General features: G+C 33.2%; 2 protein-coding genes across 3 annotated transcripts in view; one reads left to right on the forward strand and one right to left on the reverse strand.

The window, feature by feature from the left end:
* LOC126881687 (probable multidrug resistance-associated protein lethal(2)03659) overlaps positions 1 to 20,818 on the forward strand; it is a 463,648-nt gene that overhangs the window by 417,306 nt on the left and 25,524 nt on the right. For both annotated transcript variants that reach the window (XM_050646099.1, XM_050646105.1), the window contains one exon: positions 18,632 to 18,917. In XM_050646099.1, the coding sequence (XP_050502056.1) occupies positions 18,632 to 18,917 (286 nt within the window). The remainder of the gene's footprint in view (positions 1 to 18,631; positions 18,918 to 20,818) is intronic.
* On the reverse strand, positions 1,400 to 7,905 carry LOC126881702 (myosin heavy chain, clone 203-like). Its single transcript, XM_050646116.1, has 2 exons — positions 7,153 to 7,905; positions 1,400 to 1,621 (listed from the first exon to the last, which is right to left on the reverse strand). The coding sequence occupies exons 1-2, from the start codon at positions 7,679 to 7,681 to the stop codon at positions 1,404 to 1,406; spliced, it is 747 nt and encodes a 248-aa protein (XP_050502073.1). The 5' UTR covers positions 7,682 to 7,905; the 3' UTR covers positions 1,400 to 1,403.

Below are 20,818 nucleotides of genomic sequence, written 5' to 3' on the forward strand. Positions count from 1 at the left end.
TTCTTCTGTGTCGATTGCTTGGTTGCTTGTATTTATATCTTGAAAGTGATTTTCCCAATCTTTTTTGCTTATTTTGCTGGTCACTTTGTTACCATTATATTGTTGTTTTATATATTCAAACAATTTTTTGTTGTCTCTATTATTTGTTTCAATCTCTTGCATCTGATCTGAGATCCATGTCTCTTTCTTTCTTTTATAAAGTTTGGCAGCTTCTCTCTTTTCTTTCTGGTATTGTTCTCTTTCCTCTTGTCCGCTATTTTCAAGCCATTTGTTTCGTGCCAGCGTTTTCAGTTGACTTTGGTATCGACAATCTTCGTCAAACCATTCTTTAGTTTTTTTATTTTCTTGAGGTCCTATGGTTTGCTCCGCAGCCTCTATGATGCTCATTTTTATATTTTTCCATTCCTCTTCTACGTTCGTGCCATCGTACCTCTTTAGTTTTTGTACTAATTCCTCTGAATACTCTTGTTTTGTTTGTTGCACTTTTAATTTCGTTAAGTTCCACTTCCTTCTTTTTCTTACTTTATTATTAGCTTTGATGATTTTCATCTTCATTTTGGCTATTAAGAGTATGTGGTCAGTGTCAGCGTTTGCTCCTTTAAAGGATCTCACATCTTGTATTATCTTTGTCCATTTTTTCGAAATCAAAACATGATCTATTTGGTTGCTATCTGATCTCCCTGGTAACATCCAGGTTATCTTGTGTTCCCTTTTATGAATAAATTTCGTACTGACGATGTAGGTATTTGTTGCTGCTGCCAGATTGCAAACTTTTGCCCCGTTATCGTTTGTGACATTGTGGATCGTTTCTTTACCTGCTACATTTTGGTTGTAGCTCTCTTTTCCCACTTGCGCGTTAAAATCTCCCAGTATTATTAAGATATCGTTCCTAGGAAAATTTTCGCAGGTTTCTTCTAAAAGTTCATAGAATTACATTTTATCTTGTTGGTCTGCTTCCTCGGTAGGTGCATAGCAGTTAACTAAAGATATATTGGCTTGTTTATTTTCGATTTTGATGTAGGAGATTCTTCCATTAATAGCTTTGAAATGTATAACTTTTTCTCTCATTCTTTTGCTCACCATAAAAGCTGTTCCATTTTTCCCCTGTTTGTCTTCTCCTGAGTAATACATAGTAAAGTTTTTCTTCTTAACTGTTCCTTCATTTTTCCATCGTATCTCCTGTAGTGCTAGTATTTCTAGTTCGTATTTTTCCATTTCTAAAGCAATTTCCTGCATTTTCCCTACTTTTAGCGTTGTCTGGATATTCCATGATCCAATTTTAATGGGTTTAGCTCTTTTATTCATGTTAATTTTATTCCTCTTTTTCTTGTACATTGTTTTATTATTATCATTATCCATTTCCTTAGCCGGGTCTGTTTCCACTATCCTTCAGTTTGATTCTTTCAGTTTTTTGGATTTTCTCTGTTGTTTCCAGTACACTTCAGCTTTAAGTCTTTTATTATGTTATTCCATTCCCAAAGTTGATCGTCTATCCATAATTTTTTGAAGCCCATCTTCACTTTCTTCCCTGCTTCCTTTTCCACCTCTGCTCTTTTCTTTACTTGCCTGTGTATTCTTCGTTCTTCATAGGTTCTTTGTTCGTCGATAAATATTTTTGTACCTTTTTTTTTTCTCCCATAATCATCACTACGATGATGATTATTATAATTACAATCTGGTCATACTTGACCAATGAGCAATTTTAATCTAACCTAAATTATTACTGTTCCTTAAAATTAAGAGCTTGCCCCATAGCGTCTCTTATCTAACCTAACAAGATAGTGCACTATTCTAGCATACACACTAACGCGCACAAGCACTATGCTCTGCTTTTCACTATCACCTATCACTTAAACTAGTTCATAAGGTTTTGTCCTCTTCAGTCTTCTAACTTGCCCAGTAGTATCGAGGAGCTGGATTGCCTCAATATTCTCGTGCATGTGAAGTCGTTGCTCGTGACTTCCTGCCATCTTATTGATGATTATATCCACAGTTTCCACTCCTAGGTCCTTATAGAGATCACTGTTTGTAACATACCAAGGAGCATCTACAATATTTCTTAGTATTTTGTTCTGGAATCTTTGTATTACTGTTATATTACTTGGTCTAGTACACCCCCATAGTGGGCATCCATAAGTCCATACAGGTCTCAATATTTGTTTGTAAATTAGTAACTTATTATGCATCGACAATGTGGAGTTTCTTCCAATTAGCCAATACATTTTTTTATATCTTATATTTAGTTCTTCCCTTTTTTTCTTAACGTGCACCTTCCAGCGTAGTTTTGCATCTAATGTTATACCCAAATACTTAGCAGTATCTGCATATGGTACTTGGATATTGTTGATTATAACTGGTATATATTGTATTTTTTTGTTGGTGAAATTAACATGGACAGATTTGGCTTCATTTAGCCTGATTCTCCATTTTTGTGTCCACTTATAGATTTGGTTAACTGCTATTTGGACCTTGTTGGTCGCCTCTTCACTTGTCGTCCCTACTGCTTGAATAGCTGTATCATCAGCAAAGGTGGCAACTGTGTTGTTTTCCAGTACAGGTATATCACACGTGTATAGTAGGTATAGGACCGGACCCAACACACTGCCTTGTGGAACACCTGCTCTAATTTCTTTTAAGTCTGAAAAACAGTCTTCTTGCTTAATTCTAAAATGTCGTTCTTTTATGTATGATTGTAAAAGTTTTGAGTACTGTATAGGTAAAAAACATTTTAGTTTGTATGTTAAACCTTCATGCCAGACTTTATCAAAAGCCTGTGCAGCATCAAGGAATACAGTTGAACAGATTTTCTTTTTTTCTAGGGTCTTTCGATAATATTTGTGATTCTGTGCACCTGGTCAATTGTTGAATGCTTATTTCTAAATCCGAATTGATGTGTCGGTATCAAATTCCTTGCTTCAATAATTGGTTTTATTCGCTTAAGGAGCAGTTTCTCAAACAGCTTCGATATTACAGGAAGCAGAGATATCGGTCTGTATGACGAAACCTCATGTGCTGGTTTTCCTGGTTTAGGAATCATAATGACTTCCGCCATCTTCCATATCATTGGTACATATTTTAATCTGAATGCACCGTTAAAGAGGTTTGTTAATTTTACGATAGCTCTTCGGGGAAGATTTTTCAATAGCTCACCCGTAATTAGATCGTAGCCCGGAGCTTTCTTCGGATTAATATTTTCCCTTATTTCTTCAAGTACTTCTTTTGGTGTAGTTAGCCGAATTTCTTCCTCTAATTGAACAGGTTCCTCCCATCTTTCTTCATCCCCTTGAGGATCATTTGGTTTGAATGTATTTTCAAGATGTATGGCAAATAGCTCTGCTTTTTGTGCACTACTTCTGGCCAAGTTACCATTTTCTAGTTTAATAGGAGGAGAGTGCATAATAGGTCTTTTCAGTCTTTTAGTAGCTTTCCATAAGGAATAATCTGTACTACCGTCATCTGTTAGCTCCTGTAAGTAAGAATTAATCGAGTCATTCTTTAATTGTAGGATAGTTCTTTTGAGTTGTTGACTTGCACGATTTAGTTTAGTCTTATCTTGAGGAGACCTTGTTTGTTGCCAGATTCTTCTCAGTTTTCTTTTTTCAATTATCATGTTCCTTATTTCCTTTGGATAATTATTTCCTTTTAGCCTAGGTTTCAGCGTAGGAGTGTTTTCCCATGCTGCTTGCTGGATATTGTTCACCAACAATTCTGCTTCTTTATCTAATTGCTCTGCGTTTTGTATTGGTACACTTATTCCCGATTTCATCAACGATACCTAAATATTTAAGAATTACCTAAGTGGGTTTAGGTATTTCCTAACTCTAAAACAGATTTCGCCATACGACAAGAATTGCCTGAACCGCTTAAACATTACCTTACGGTAGGATACGGTTTTCGATCTCCCTAAACTTTAGGTATTACTTATCGTTGACAGTCAGGTTATATTTTTACAATTTTGTCTAACGTACTTGTGACGTTTGTCAATAATTTGCTTCTTACCTTAATTTTCTGTTATTCTGTAATATTAGGTATATTAGTTGTAATTTTGTATTTTCTTTTATATTAATAATATAATATGTGTTGGAAAATATAGAAAATCCTTTAGAGTTTTTTTCAAGGTCTATTGACAAAATTTGTAGTCTACCTACTACCTAACAAACTAGTGTTGTGTTTCAAAAACCCATTCATGATATCACTAAAAGTGTGTCATTAAAAATTAATAATAAAAGAACCAATTTTCAACATATTTATTTTAAAATTATTTCATTAATGACAATTCAACTAACTTTAATTTTTCGACATTGTGAAATTTACAACTCTTTTCTTTTCCTCAATTTCGCTGTACATATACAAATAACATACAAAACTTAACAAACCTAATTCACAAATAACTAACTACTAAATAAAATAACTATAACAGTACAAAACTGAAACCAACTTGGCAAACAAACAATAATGACAAATAATCGAAAAAGTAAGGTAATGTCATTTTATTCTTCTTTTTATTTATCAAAAATAGTTCAAACGTACCCGAATTAATACCTAGGAAAAATTTCCTAGATAAGCAGTTCTTTTAGTTGTGAAACGCTATTGTTCTTAAGTACTGAGTTAGGAAGTTCCTATCGATAAGAATTACTTAATAAGGCAACTGTTTAGGTATCGTTGGTGAAATCGGGCATTAGATTTATTGTCTCTTCAAGGCTTAGCTTAAAACTATCCCAATCCGTCCATTTATTTGTTAATGTGGGGTTACTTTGTTTTTTAATAATCCTGTCACTCATGGTTAGTACTATAGGGGAATGATCAGAATTTAAGTCCCAACAGTCATCAATGTCTATGAAATTAGTTGAAATATTCTTAATAATAAAGAAGTCTATTAAATCAGGGGTCTTGTTTCTATCCGTAGGCCAGTAGGTTGGTCTACCAGTTGATAGTGCTTCACACCTCTGTTCTTTAATGGCTAACAAAAGCTCCTTTCCCTTAGTAGTAGTGATTCTAGAGCCCCAGTGTGTGTTCTTTGCATTGAAGTCACCTCCAATAATGAACCTTTCCCCTAAGCTTTTCAAGAATTCATTATACTGCTCTTTTTTAATGGAATGTTTAGGTGGGCAGTATATTGAACTTATATTTATTTTAAAAGTTTTAGTTTTTATGTGTACTGTAGTGGCTTGAATATGTTCAGTTTTATATTCCAACTCTTCATGATGACATATATTATCCTTTATGATGATTGCACTGCCTCCTTTGGCCGCATTGTCAGGGTGTATTGTATGATATACCTTATATCCTTTAAATTTGATGTAGGATTGATTTGTGAAATGCGTTTCAGAGACAAGAAACAAATCAATTTTTTCGATGTCAAGGATTGCTTGTAGTTCTTGTTGATGATTAAGCAACCCGTTGGCATTCCATGCGACAATTCTAAGATCATTAGCCATTTCTTACCTTTGGAATAGCACCTTGAGCTCTATATTCCAGGGAAGTGACCCTTTCATTTAATTTTTTCAACTCCTGTAATATCATTTGTAGGGTTTGTTCTGTTTCTTTTTCAATCTCTGTTGTTTTTTGGTATTTAACATTCTGATAATTTTCATTGTGACCTTTTGTTACCGCACTATATGTCTTATTAATAGTAACTTTCTGTGCTTGTTTTTTTTCACCAGCATTTGACTTGGTTTCAGTTGACCTTCTGTCTGGAGGGTGTGGCAAATTCGTCTTTTTCAGACCTCTGTTTTTTATTTTCTGCATTTCCTTTGCATCCTCGGTAGTTGGCAGGATGGTTTTCGCCACAATGGACACATTTTGGTTTAGCATTTTCAGGTTTGTCGCAATCTTTAGTAAGATGTTTTTTTGTGCATTTAACACACCTTGGCCCTCTAGCACAGAACTTCCATGTGTGACCATATGCTTGACATCGTTTGCATTGCGGTATTAGTTTGGAATTTTTAAAAGGCTGAATTTCAACTTTTGTTCCTAGGATGTCCGTTATCCCATATATTTTGTTGATATCTTCGTCTGGTCTGAAGGTTAACATAAACATGTCTAATGGCTGTTTGGTTTGCCACTTTAGCTTTTTAACTGCGTCTATGGCTTTATAGCCTCTTTTTTGCAGATCTTCAATAATTTTTTGGGACGAGCAAGTGTGATGTAATCTCTTTACTATAACTTTTATCGGTCTCTCTTGTTTGTTTTCGTATGAGTGATATTGGATATTTTCCTCTCTTAAAGCTTTTATTAATTTTCTGTACTCTTCACCGTCTTGTACATTAACTTTTATCACTTTACTATTCACCAGTTTAGTAGTAAAGTTTGTTATCTTCGATTTAAAGAAGTTATATAGGACTTCATATTCTTTGAAGCCTTCCACTACCACAGGTAGAGGCATTTTGGCTTTCCTAACTGCAGTTTCTTTGGAGCTATGTTTTTGTGGTGAGATGTATGGTGAAGTATCCATCTTACGTTTCTTACTGGCTCTTGATTGAACCCTAATCCACTCTGTCTCCTTAGCGAGCTCTTCTTCATCTGTTAAATATTCTATTTCATTTTCTTTTTCAGTTAAATTAACTTTTGTTGCCAACTCTGTATATTGAGATTTTAACTGTGCTAGTTCTCTTTCAAGTATGCTTACTGTATCACACAATTTGGTTTTGTGGCTTTCGGCAGCTTTCCAAGCATTAAATAGAGTCTGTTCATTTTGCGGCCTTTTATAATTTTCTTCAAAAAGCACCTGGTTCACTTGCATAATCATATTTTGGTTGGCTTCTGCCATTGGTTCCTGTGTGTCAAGCACAGGCTGCTGGTTGTAAGCCATATTTACAATAATTCATATAAATAAACAATTTGACTAATTTAATAATTATTGTTTGAAGGACTGGCCTATTTTATTTTTATTTATAACACATGCGAAAAAAAACCATAAAAACATACATAGCGATAGCAGGCCTGTCCAGTCCCACTCTGCGGAGACAAGACCTGCTCTCAACTTTTGTTGTTATTGTTTTTCTATTGTATACTAATTACAGATACTAATAAATTATATTCAAATAAAAGAACGGCTTACCGCTTTTATACTGATTTCGTTTCACTACAGAACAGAGTCACATTCACGTGCTTCTCTTCCGACAGTCAATCGAACTGTCCTCATTTTTGTACCTTTGAGGATTTTCTTTTGTTCCATTATTTTCTTTTTATCTTGTATATTTTCCAATTTTGCTATTATGAACGGCTGTGAATTTCTTGGTCTAATTATCTCTGTTTGTTCTATTTTAGCTTCAACGTTGAGTTTTATTTTTAGTAAATTTTCTAGATCTTCTTTTACATTTTCTTCTCCTATTTTAATTCCCCTGACTATTACGTTTTTCTCAATTTTCTTTTTCTCCTCTCTTTCCGTTCTATCCTCTAGGTCGCTTAGTCTTTTTGGCACTGCCTCCTTAAATTTTAGTTTGCTTAGCGTTTCCATTGCTTCTCGCACTTCTTTAATTTCAGCTTTCATTTGTTTATTTTCTGCTCTTATTTCACTCATTTCTTGCTTTAGTAACATATTTTCTCTTTTCAGCTCCTGGTTTTGATTTCTTAATTCTTTAAGCTCTTTTTGGATTCCATCCAATTTTTGCTCTATCCTCGTATCCCTTGTTTCCATTCTGTCCAATTTTTCTCGCAAATCTTTTATGAATTCTTCCATGTTGTTACTATTCGATTGTTACTATTTGATTGTTACTATTTGATATACTAAATATATTTTTTACACACGTATAATTTGGCTGTCTGCGGTAAGTGCAAAAATCCGATTCAACCTCGCGGAGATTTTTGCCCTTCTTAGACTGGCCTATTTAAAAGGGTATTTATTTCTTTCTTCCCTATTTCTCAGTGCTTTTTTCAGATTTGGCAACACCGCCAAAAATTGTTTAGCAGTTGCCTTCTTATGGAATGCAATAATTGACTGTTTTGTTTATTTATAGCTAACCTTGTTTTTTTGACCAGCACTGGCTCTGCAGGTTTTATTTACTTAAAAATGTTTGTTTCACTCCGAATTTTGATTGTACACTTCGCTGTTGTCCTTAGATACGAATTGGTGTGGTGTTTAAATTTTCTTTTCACCTCAGTTTTAAGAATTTTCGCGATTTATTCACAGTAAATTTCCGAACTTGTTTATCTAGCCAAGCAACGTTGCCAACCTTTAAATCCATTGATTAATCTATAAACTTGGCATCTCGGTGGAATTGGTATGTTGTTCTGATTTGTGTTATCAAGACTATTAAGACTAATCTAATAATCATCGTCAGTTTTTACGTGTAGTTTCAGGTTGGAATAGTCTAACATACATTGATACTTGGTTATGAAGTCTCTCTCGATTATTCCCTTTGTGGGTATCGGGAAGTCTTTCCTAACTACCTGGAAGCTATGAAGAAAAGTGTTTCCATTTATGTCTAGTGACGTATCTACTCTTCCTAACCTTTGCAATTCTCCTTGCGTAACTCCCTTTATTTTGACTATTGAATTTGCCTTTATTGCTTGGCGTAGGAAATCATCCTCAATTTTTAGTAAGGAAATATCTGCTCCTGTATCCAGTATAAATGTGTGTATTTTATTTGGTATTTTTGTGTAGATTTCTACGAAGTTAGAAAGTGTTAAGTCAAAGTTGTAAATATAATAGCTACTCTCTTTTGTGAGACTGGTTGGGATTGACCCTAGCCTTATTTCCATTCAAAACCCCAACTGGGTTTCCACATGCGAATTTTCGCTTGTACTGTCGCTATCGCAAGTTCTAATATTGGCATTATCTGCTCTGTTAAAATTTGATCTAATGTTTCCCCTATTATAATATTCCTGATTTCTCCTATATCTTGGGTCTCCTCTATATCTAGTACCGTTGTTATTTCGCCATTCTCCTTGCTGTCTCTTATAATTGTTTCTATTCCAATTTCTGTTCTGACCTCTACTACTCTTTCCTCTAAAATTGGTCTCATAGTTCAGCACTTTATTCTGCTGTTTATCTGACGTGTCTATTGACAAAAATTTTGTCAACACCTCCTGTGGTGTGTCAAACTTCCCTGCTTCCATTATTATCCTTACCTTTTCCGAGCTTGCATTTCGCGTCAATGTATTGACTGTTGCTTCTGTCGCGTATTTTCTAACCAGGTCTCCGGGCATTCCTTCCGCTATATACGCTGTTTTCAGTTGTTCTGCCAAATCCTCTATTTCTGTAGCGTATGTTGTCGCGTCCCTATGGGCTTGTTTCTTCATATTCAGGTTGGCTATTACCAATGAAGGGCTATCTCCTTTTATATCTTTTTTAATGTGTCTATAATTTTCTCGATGGAATCCTCTGTCGTTATTAGACTTCTTGCTTTTCCAATAAGCCTTGATTTTACCAGGGTTATTGTTGTATTTTCGTGCCCTTCTTGTATCGATTTTACAAATTATAATGCATCCACGAATGCTTGCAGCTTCCTGATTTCTCCATCGAATTCTCTGGGCAACACCCTACTCGCTGTAATTAGAAAGTCATTCATATTTAAGGCAATGTTTTCCTCAGTTTCGCTGTCGCACTGTGCTTCTACTATCTTCTTTTATATGTTATGTAATCGTCTCGGGAACTATTATCCTTAAGTCTAGAGCTTGGAAAGTTCTGATAACCTTATCCCTGAGCGTCATTAAGGATTCCTTCGTTCTTGCTAACCAGTGCAATAAACGCGTTATATTATGTAGTGATTAGGTTACTGATTATGTCCAATCAGTATACAAGAATATATAGCAGTCAGTATACAGCAACCAGTATACAGAGGTATCAAATACTTCTTTATTTTTGGGTATTGCTTTTTTCAATGCTCTTTTACTCTGTTTATCACTTTCTTTTAACAGGCTATCTAGTTTATCTTTAAAGGTTTCCCAATTGGCCGACATTTAAATTATATTAACAAATATATATTATATTAAGTTATATCATTAGTAAAATGGCATGTTAATGAATATTAAAGAATATTATTATTGAATAATGTTATATTTTAGATTCCCTATAAAATAATGTCAATATCTTATACTAGGGTCCATAATAATGGTCCCGAGTTTATTAATTATCCCGATAATTATCATCCCACTCGGGATAATAATAAAAATTTGAAAATAATAATAAAAACTCGATAAAGGAAGTATAAAAATAGGATAAATTCTTACTTTGTCTCTTTACGCATGGACCGCTTCTTTGGATTGTCCTCTTAAAGTTTCTCCTGTGTGTCGACTTTGGTTCAGTTCTCTATTGGACGTTTTGCTTCCCATTTTTATTTTATAACAACCATTTTCTGCATGTTTTTCCTTCGGGTCCAAAAAGGCTGGAGCTTAGCATGCTTTTCCAATTAGGCAGATCGCCATGAGCGGGTAATACGTCTGGTTGTTGAGTTATAGCGCCCTAATTCCGGGATTACTTGGATGTATAGTAAAATACCTTCATTCTCACTATAGTTATATTTGAACTTCACAATGTTCATTTAAACATAACAACAGTCTATTGGTAAACAATAGCAATGTCACGACTAGCGTATTATTTCTTTATCGCGTGACTACTCGATTGATCTGAATGGGTCGTCACTTCTTCTTGTTAGTTTATATATACAATACTAAATCACAACATGGATAGTTCAATAGCGGTGAATGCCGATCATATGTACATTAATATAAACTATATTATATTTTATTTCGTAGAAGTTCTGTTCAATGCTAAGGGTTAACGTACCACGTTACACCGATATCCAATCAATAGATGTTACATCTCTGTCTTGTCTTCCCGTATGGTGGGACGATGAATATAAAAATTTAATAGCTCATCGAAAAAAAGCTTTTCAGCAATATAATCTTATTTCAAACCTTGAAAATTATCTAAAATTTAAACACATACAAACAAAATGCAAAGTTCATGAATCAACTTTGTAAATGCCATCAATCAAAATACACCGCTCAATACAATATGGACATTTGTTAATAAATTGGCTAACAAAAATTATCATTCGAAAACATAACCAATTTCAAAAGAGCTAATAGAAGAGTTACTTGATAAGTTCACCCCAACATATGTGCAAGACAAATTAAAAGAAGTAAAATCATACAACTCTAGTAAATTTAAATTACTAGAAAATCCTATAAGCATCTAAGAGTTGGACATAGCTATTAAATCAACAAAATCTACTCCACCCGGAACAGATTATATTAAAAAATCATACAGAAGTAAAAAGCATCATTTGTAAAATGGTATAAAAAGGTTATTAAAAACTATTAAAAGTCATCCAAAAGGATCTGCAAAACGTTTTCGATCTAGATCAGATCATCTTCAGTGCCTAGAACGAAGTATTTCCACGTTAGAATGAATGCAAAAGGTTAAAATTGTAACTAGTTGAAGAAAAAATGTGGTAATACTCACGTTCTGCCTAGTACATGGAACTAGCAACCTTATAAAAATGGTAACATCGAGAAATATGGTTTACATGACAATTCTATAATATTTATAGCGACTCCAAGTCGATGTTAAAGGATTAATTTATGTGTAAGGAGTGCTCAAAGGGCAACATGGTTCCCTGCTCGATAAAAAAATCGTGGTTCTTGCCAGTTCAATGGACACAGACCAACAAAGGTGATGACAATCCAATTATTAGACAGAAGTGACATGACAAGACAGGTGGTCAATTTTTGGTTATGAATATAAAATAGTGTTTTTAGAATTTAGATTATTAGTTAAACTGAATGTGGATTAATAACTGTATTAAGTTAAATTTAAATTATAATAAATTAGGAATATAATGAAAAATCGAAAAGGCTACCCTCTGTTACAGAAAGAACTGTTGTTACTGTTAAATTGATAAAAATATTACTCATAGTAGAGTCAGTGACGTCACTGGTGACAGTTGTGAAAGAAGACGAATATTTAATTTAATTTGAAATAAAAAGTGAAAGAAAATTAATTCAATGTGAACAACTTAAAGACCTATAAAGGTAAAGTACATAGTAATGTTGTAAAAATAAAAGAGTAATGATGTAAAAATAGAAAGAGTATTGTTGGTTGCCTATTATTGTAGTTGTGATCGTTGTTGCAAATTGAAAAAATATTTTAAATTTAAATTTATTGTCTGAATTAGTGAACTGATAATTTGAAATTTATAGAAGGTAATGGAATAAACAGATTGAAATGTATGAAATATAAAATACTGTAAAAGATTTACGGATTTAAAAGTGTACATTTGAATGAAAGTTATGTAATCCAGGTTGAATGTTGGGATTATTTTCGATATGAAGTAAAAATTCTAGATGAACTGATTCACTAAATTGATAAACTGAAAATTTGAAATTGTATAGTTAGTAACGGAGTAACATATTGAAATATTGTCGAAGGAAGTTAATGAATAGTGTTGAAAAAGAAAAGAATAACTAGAGCAAGAAGTGCAAGGGGAACCGAAAAGACAGAGACACGAGGCATGGCAATATAACTTTGTGGTTGGTAAAAAAATTTTAATAAAAGAGGTTGGAAAGGAAAGAAGGTAAACTGTGTTAGGGATGGCAATAACTTTGTGTTTGGGAAAATATATGAAGGAAAAATTGGAAATGAAAAAAGGTAGGCTGTGTTAAGGAAGGTATAGTTAAAGGGGGGAAAGAGAAAGAAAAAGAAACCAAAGGCATATTGAAAAAGTGTTAATGGGTGATTAGTAAGGAAATAATAAATGTTAGATGCTAGTGGGGTGAAAGGAAAGAGGAAACACAGTAAAGAAAATGATTAAAAGAAAAGGAAAAGAAAGAAAGGAATGGGAAATTATAAAATATATCAAAATTATTGTTAGGGAAATAATTGTCGGTGGATAGGAGTAAAAGGTCGATTTAAAGTAGTTTGGCGGTTAACGCAATTAACATGGCGGTCCTCATGTCTCTAGAAATCTCAAGGTCCTCATACAAATCCAACCGTAAAGAGTTCTTATCCTGGATGTTATGAATTAATTTGACACCATCAGGGATGGTAAGATGGTGTTTATTAACTTTAAGGTGATAGGAGAAAGCTGATGGATTATCTCTTTTGGAATGTTCGGCAGATCTGGTTGAAAGTGATCTATAAGTCCTACCTATATAAGAAGCATCGCAATCGGAACAAGTCAATCTGTAAACTCCACTACGGTCCATATAGTGTACTGTATCTTTGGTATTTGTGAAAAAATATTAAGAGTATTTCCAACTTTAAAAGAAATATGTATGTTATCAGAAGAGTTAATATAATGCGTTTAATCTTTTCAGATAAAGTGGGGTTGTGAAATGGTAGTGACCTATTATTTTCCCATTGATTTTGTTTTAGATTATATTACTTATTCGATAATTAACCACCTTTCTGATAAGGTTAAAAAATACTTAATAAAAATATTTAATAAATGGCTTTTGGAAGGAAATTATATTAACAAAATGAAAGAAACAATTATATGTCTTTTTATCAAACCAAACAAAGACAAAACTCTTGCAACCTCTTACATCTTTTCATCTCTCTATTGTCGTGTATAACAAAAACTTTCGAAAGAATAATTAAAAATCGTCTTAACTGGAACGTTGAACACTATAATCTTTTGCCAAGTACACAATACGGATTTCGATCAGGTCTTGGTACACTAGATACAATATGTCACTTAACAACAGATATCCAACTCAATTTTTCTAAAAATAAATTTTTAGCGTGTTTTTTTGTAGATCTTAAAGGCGCTTACGACTGTGTTAATTTAACAATAATTCATTCAAAGTTCTGCGAACTCGGGTTGTCCACAAATGTATCCGCTTATATAGTAAATATTTTTAGCAACAGAACTTTATATATCAGAGACCATATGAATCAGTTACATGGTCCAAGAATAACTCATACCGGATTACCACAGAGGTATGTATTAAGTCCTGTTCTCTTCAACATATTTTCAGCAAGTATACACGGCATTTTTACAGATTCCATAAAATGTATCTAGTACGCCGATGATATATGCATCTATTCCATCCGTGATTCATATGATGATTGTGTGATGGTTCTGGGACACATCGTGAAACTGGTGGATACCTGGACTAAAAACCATGAACTAATTATATCTCCAGAAAAATCTGCCATTATGTTATTTACAAGACATAGGATATACACCTGATAGTATAAACCTGTCAGGATATGATATACCTGTTGTCAGTGAGTATAAACATCTTGGTGTAATCTTAGACCCTAAATTACTATGGTCCAAACAGGTCCAATATGTAAAAAAGGTGTGAAAAAGGTATAAATCTTCTAAAATGTGTTACTGGTATAAAATGGGGTACCGATCCTAAAGTTGCATTGATGTTCTACAGGACACAGGACCTACGTGCGATTAATTCTGGATTACGGATGTATGTTATACGGGTCAGCAAGCAATACGCATCTACTTACTAAAAATAGATCGTATTCAGTTTAAAAGTTTGAGAATAACTCTGGGTGCTATGAAATCTACACCATGGCCACTGCTGCTCACTGAAAGTAATGAATTACCTTTAGAAAATCGCAGAAATTTATTGGCAACCAAATATGTTCTAAAATTAAGAGCAAGAACAAGTGACTTACTGAGTATTTTGTATGAATTATCTATTCAAAATTTAGTAAACAATTATTGGAGAAATAAAAATTCTCAACTGTTAGAGGGTACTTTTCTGGAAGCCAATGATTTACCGGTTACATTAACAACAAACTTTGTCAAACCACTTTATAAATAAGATTTTGACACGATTTACAAAAAACTAAATATTATACTTCCGAAATATTCAGAATCGCCTGAAATAAATAACACTTTATTGAAATCCATATTGAGTGAATACACTAATAAAACTATAATCTACACAGACGGCTCTAAACTTAACGATGAAAAGGTAGGGTCTGCAGTGTACATTCCTTCCAAAAACAAGTAATTTAAAATAAAACTTCATTCGCATTGCTCTATTTACACCGCAGAAGCAGTAGCTATTGGGAAAGCTCTGGATTGGCTAAAGCACAAAAATATACAAGATGCAGTGATTATCTCGGACTCCAAGTCAGTTCTTAGCAGACTTATAATATTGAATTAAATCGTAAGACATGTGAGCTAATCAGCGCTGGATGAAGGGGCGGGCAAGCCGGGCGACCGCCCGGGCGCCAAATTTTGAGGGGCGCCGATATAGAAATAAAATATTTTTTTCATTCATTATTTTTTTAGGTTTTGTAAATTAAAATTGATCATTTTTAATGAGACATTGATTGAATAATTGTTATAATATTTATAAGAGAACTATTTTTACAGTGAGAATTCATATTACCTCAAAAAATATTAACGGACAAAAACAAAAATTTACTGTAAAAACAACTAACCTACGATTTTTTATGGCTTTTATCACACAACATTGTTGCAGACAAATGCTTTTTAATTTCTAAAAGTCTTTCGTTAAATAATTTGTAAGGAGTATCAGGTATCATAACCATCTACTCAAAACATAGACGATCAAATTTTTAAACCAAATTATGAATAGTCAGTGATACTAATAGATACTGGCGCCTGTCGTACGCCGTAATGGTTAAATAATTTTTGTAAACTTTGCATTAACTAACAATACTTGAAGTACTATAATACACACACATTATACGTGGTGAAATATAAAAAAGTTTGAATAGGTAGTACGTATTTTTTTTTCGTGGACTTAATTTAAATTTTTATTATTTTTAAGTTACATAATTTTCGGATAGTAGGTATCCACGTAATAAATAATATTGGTTAATAAATTTTATGGTAAAAAATCATAATATTAATAAAATTTCAGGCTAAAAGAGCTATTAGTCTTCAAAAAAATTATCAGGGTATCAAAATCGTAAAAAAAACAACGCGAAGATGTGTTATTTGAATTAAATTCGTGGTTCATCCGATAAATTTTTCAATAAAAATGTATTATATAAAAATGTAGTTAAATAAAAATGTATACAATAGTTTATTGTGGTGGGTTGAACTTGTTAGTAAATATGACGTTAATTTATATGTCCAACATAAAGGCTTACAGGTCTACTCAATGAATTTAAATGATGCTGATAGTTTATTACAATTTTGTCCTAAATATCTTGAAACTTATCGTTTCATTGGTTTTGAAAAACCTTGGTAGTCGCGAGAAAGCTAGCTCAATTAAGTAGTACTTAATCTATCTTTATACAAAATGCATCTGGCTCCTTCGTTGCTCGAACTTTACATCGTCGGCTTACTATAAAAAATGCAAGTCCAAAATACCTGATTTTACAAGAAAGACAAAGAACCATCTGTTCATAACTATAACTCCACGTGTATGCATAAAAATATAATGTGAAAATTGTACAACTCCCTTAAAATAATTTAAATTGACGTTTTTAGTACATAATCAATTTACTTAATCATCAAACAATATATTGTGTCAATCTAACCTGTAGGTACTCGCCCGTTTGCAAAAAAAAATTTTTATAAACAGCTAAAAAGCAAAAATTTACTTTAATGAAAAATTTACTCACTAACAAGAGCGAACTTGTGCAGATTTCATATGGTTGTCAACATTAACAGACTTGCGCAGATTTCATTTTCACAATTTTAGCAAAATCTAGCAAAAGTGTATTAGAAGAAAACAGAGCTGTACACAGGCCCTTCGGGCTAAAAGGTATCGAAATAGTAGACGGGCTTGCTAAGAATTCCACGCATTCTGGTATACAAAAATATATTTACACTGTTACGGATCTAATCAAAAATCATAATGAAAAAATAAACTATAACTGGCAAGACAGATGGAAAGTATTGGCGAATACTTCAAATAATCATAATTATAAGATTCATCCTATGTTACCATCCTTAACAGAATTACCACATATATTCCAATATAACATCTTATCTAAACGATCAGCTGCAACTATCTTAAGACTAAAAACTAGTCACGGTGCTCTTCAGTGGCGTAACTAACGCCAATGCAACCAATGCGGTGCATTGGGGCGCAGGCCTTAGGGGGGGGGCGCAAAAAACTGATATTCTGGAAAAATTTTAGCAAAAAAATATGTTGAAGCAAAACTCCCTGTAGCTTCCCGAAAATAAAAAATGCAAAAAAAATATTCGTGGTATTTTATTCCGTTAACTCACTTCCGTTCAGTCACAATAGATTGTTGGTGACTCTTTTGTTTACTATGCACATCTGTGTTTATGGCTTTCTCATCACAACTGCTTTTGTTTATTTATCGTTGTTAGCTACAAAGATATTCAGGTAAAATATTTTAGTATTATTTTAGTAACTAGGACAACGTGTCCCTGTCATGTGTCAGTCCTTGTTGTAAGATCGTACGGTTCACTAGCTTTATTTGTTACATAAAAATACAAAACAAATTTTGTCGGTGTATTTGTTATACAATTGAAATAAGTGGATCGTTTATTTGTGCGTTTTAGTGGATTTAGTGTGAACAAAATGAACGGAAATAAAAGAAAAAGACCTAGTGGTGCTGAGTTCCGAAAAAGGAAAAAACAAGAAGATGAAAAAGTGAAAAAACTACCAAAGATTGACATGTTCATTAAAAGATATTAAAAATTAAACCATTTATGCGTCAGATACTGGCACCGTGAAAATAAAAAACATAAGTTCTTTCCTATACCATCAACTATGATTTTTGAAAAATATTAAAATTTGGGAAAATGACGAAGTGTTGAAAATTTTTTTAAAATTAGCTAAAACATTTGCAGTTTCAGAAACCGCCAAATTGACATTTTTTATCCGATCAAATACCCCTAGTTGATGATATAGAAAATAACTTATATTTCAATAATAACTTTGAAATTTTATGTTTCAGGGTCTCTATTAGTCCCAATCACTGCAGCAGTGGAGCTATGTTTTTATTTTCACGGTGTAATGCTCATGCAAATTTTCGAAACAATTGGTACAGTTCTTTTTATTTTAGAAATTAAAAAAAAGTATGTGAATTTCGTACTTTTACACTAGGATAGCCCCTTAATTTTACTTTCAATTAATTTTTTGAATAATAACTTTTTAATAATTAACTTTAAAATTACTGTTATATTTCTTTGTATAATCTTTCTCTGGAGAAATGTCGTTGGAGGTTGGGGGAGGGGGTGGAGAATATGGCTGGGAATAGGGGCGCACGAGGAATACTTGCATTGGGGCGCAGCTCAGACTAGTTACGCCACTGGTGCTCTTCCAGCTCACCTGGCTAGATTTAAAATTATCGAATCAGGAATGTGCTCTAGCGATAATATTTCTCAGTATTAATCACATCCTTTTTGGATGTTTTAAAAATAAAGCGCTTTCAGACATATTTTCTGAAAACCTCGCAAAAAGTAATGTGCAACTTCCAGTAAACATAACCCATCTCCTGTCAATCAATCAATATTTGAACTCGTATGTAATCATCTATCTATACGCTTCCGGATATATAATTTAGATTTGCAATAGTCAAGTTTCAATTTCTAAATATACCATAATTAATATAACTTAAAATATGATAATATAAACATGCAAAAATCTGTGGGAAATGGACTAGTTTCCATGCCAAACATCACCATCACCACCATCATCAATAATTCTATTAATTTAATAAATCGGTAATGTTATACGTTTTTTCTTAATTCTGCAGGTACTCCAAGACGTTACCTTTGGTTCTAAAGAATCTTAGTTTTATTGTTAACCCGAAGGAAAAGATTGGCATCGTCGGAAGAACTGGAGCTGGAAAATCCTCTATTATTCAAGCAATGTTTCGGTTGACTTTTACGGAAGGTAGCATTATTATTGATGGTATTGATTCAAAATTGATCCCATTACGTAAAATGAGGTCAAAGATATCCATTATACCTCAAGAACCAGTACTGTTTTCTGGTACAGTTAGGTATAACTTGGATCCATTTAACGAATATCCTGATGAGGTAAGCAAACAGTTTAGACCTGTATTTTGTATTCCGTTTTGTTAACTCAAATTAAAAATATTTTTTTGGTATTAAGCTGCAATTTTTTCCTTATGAAAATTGACGGTGCAAACTATCACATTAAACTTCTCGTTAACTATTCCACATTGCACCCATTAGAAAAGATATTTTTTGAGTAATAATAATTACTTATTAGTATTCTTTTTGCTATATTTTAGCTTTCTTTGTTCTCTTTATTTGAAAAAGATATGTTCACATCTTCTCTAAAAGCTTACAGTCACCTCAAATACAACATTCATGTTATGTTGTCTCAGTAAGTATATATATATATATATATATATATATATATATATATATATATATATATATATGAAAAGAGAAAATATTTATTCTCTTGGTAGCCCAGCGAATAGCAAAATCAAGCTTTATAACAATAAAGCTATGAAAGGCGATGTAACGGAATCCTTTTTCCGACAATACATCATGCAAACACCGTTTGGGCTAACCAATTCGTCTCTTACTGGAGAATACAGTAAAGTGAAAAATAGATAATTGCATTTCAGTTAGATTCGAACCCCACCGGTGCCCCGACTAGTTTCGACTCATGTCAAGTCGTCATCAGGAGACACTAGGTAGGTGTTCGAAGCTAACTGATTTGCCGCTATTCCTTGGTGAATTTATAAACTAAACCCACCAGAGTATACTTAGTACGACCTCTATATGTGAAAAGAGAAAATAATTATTCTGTTGGTAGCCCGGCGAATAGCAAAATCAAGCTTTATAACAATAAAGCTATGAAAGGCGATGTAACGGAATCCTTTTTCCGACAATACATCATGCAAACACCGTTTGGGCTAACAAATTCGTCTCTTACTGGAGAATACAGTAAAATGAAAAATAGATAATTGCATTTCAGTTAGATTCGAACCCCACCGGTGCCCCGACTAGTTTCGACTCATGTCAAGTCGTCATCAGGAGACACTAGGTAGGTGTTCGAAGCTAACTGATTTGCCGCTATTCCTTGGTGAATTTATAAACTAAACCCACCAGAGTATACTTACTACGACCTCTATATGTGAAAAGAGAAAATAATTATTCTCTTGGTAGCCCGGCGAATAGCAAAATCAAGCTTTATAACAATAAAGCTATGAAAGGCGATGTAACGGAATCCTTTTTCCGACAATACATCATGCAAACACCGTTTGGGCTAACCAATTCGTCTCTTACTGGAGAATACAGTAGAATGAAAAATAGATAATTGCATTTCAGTTAGATTCGAACCCCACCGGTGCCCCGACTAGTTTCGACTCATGTCAAGTCGTGGGGTTCGAATCTAACTGAAATGCAATTATCTATTTTTCATTTTACTGTATTCTCCAGTAAGAGACGAATTGGTTAGCCCAAACGGTGTTTGCATGATGTATTGTCGGAAAAAGGATTCCGTTACATCGCCTTTCATAGCTTTATTGTTATAAAACTTGATTTTGCTATTCGCTGGGCTACCAAGAGAATAATTATTTTCTCTTTTCACATATAGAGGTCGTACTAAGTATACTCTGGTGGGTTTAGTTTATAAATTCACCAAGGAATAGCGGCAAATCAGTTAGCTTCGAACACCTACCTAGTGTCTCCTGATGACGACTTGACATGAGTCGAAACTAGTCGGGGCACCGGTGGGGTTCGAATCTAACTGAAATGCAATTATCTATTTTTCATATATATATATATATATATATATATATATATATATATATATATATATATATATATATATATATATATATATATATATATATATATATAACAAGGAGAGGTTAGCGCGAGTTAATAAATATCGGCATGGCTCGCAATAAGTATGAAAAACAAAATATGCACAAGATGGAATGCAATCATAGACACGT

This window comes from Diabrotica virgifera, chromosome 1 (assembly GCF_917563875.1).
Source record: "Diabrotica virgifera virgifera chromosome 1, PGI_DIABVI_V3a".
In the NCBI taxonomy this organism is placed as follows: Eukaryota; Metazoa; Arthropoda; class Insecta; order Coleoptera; family Chrysomelidae; genus Diabrotica; species Diabrotica virgifera.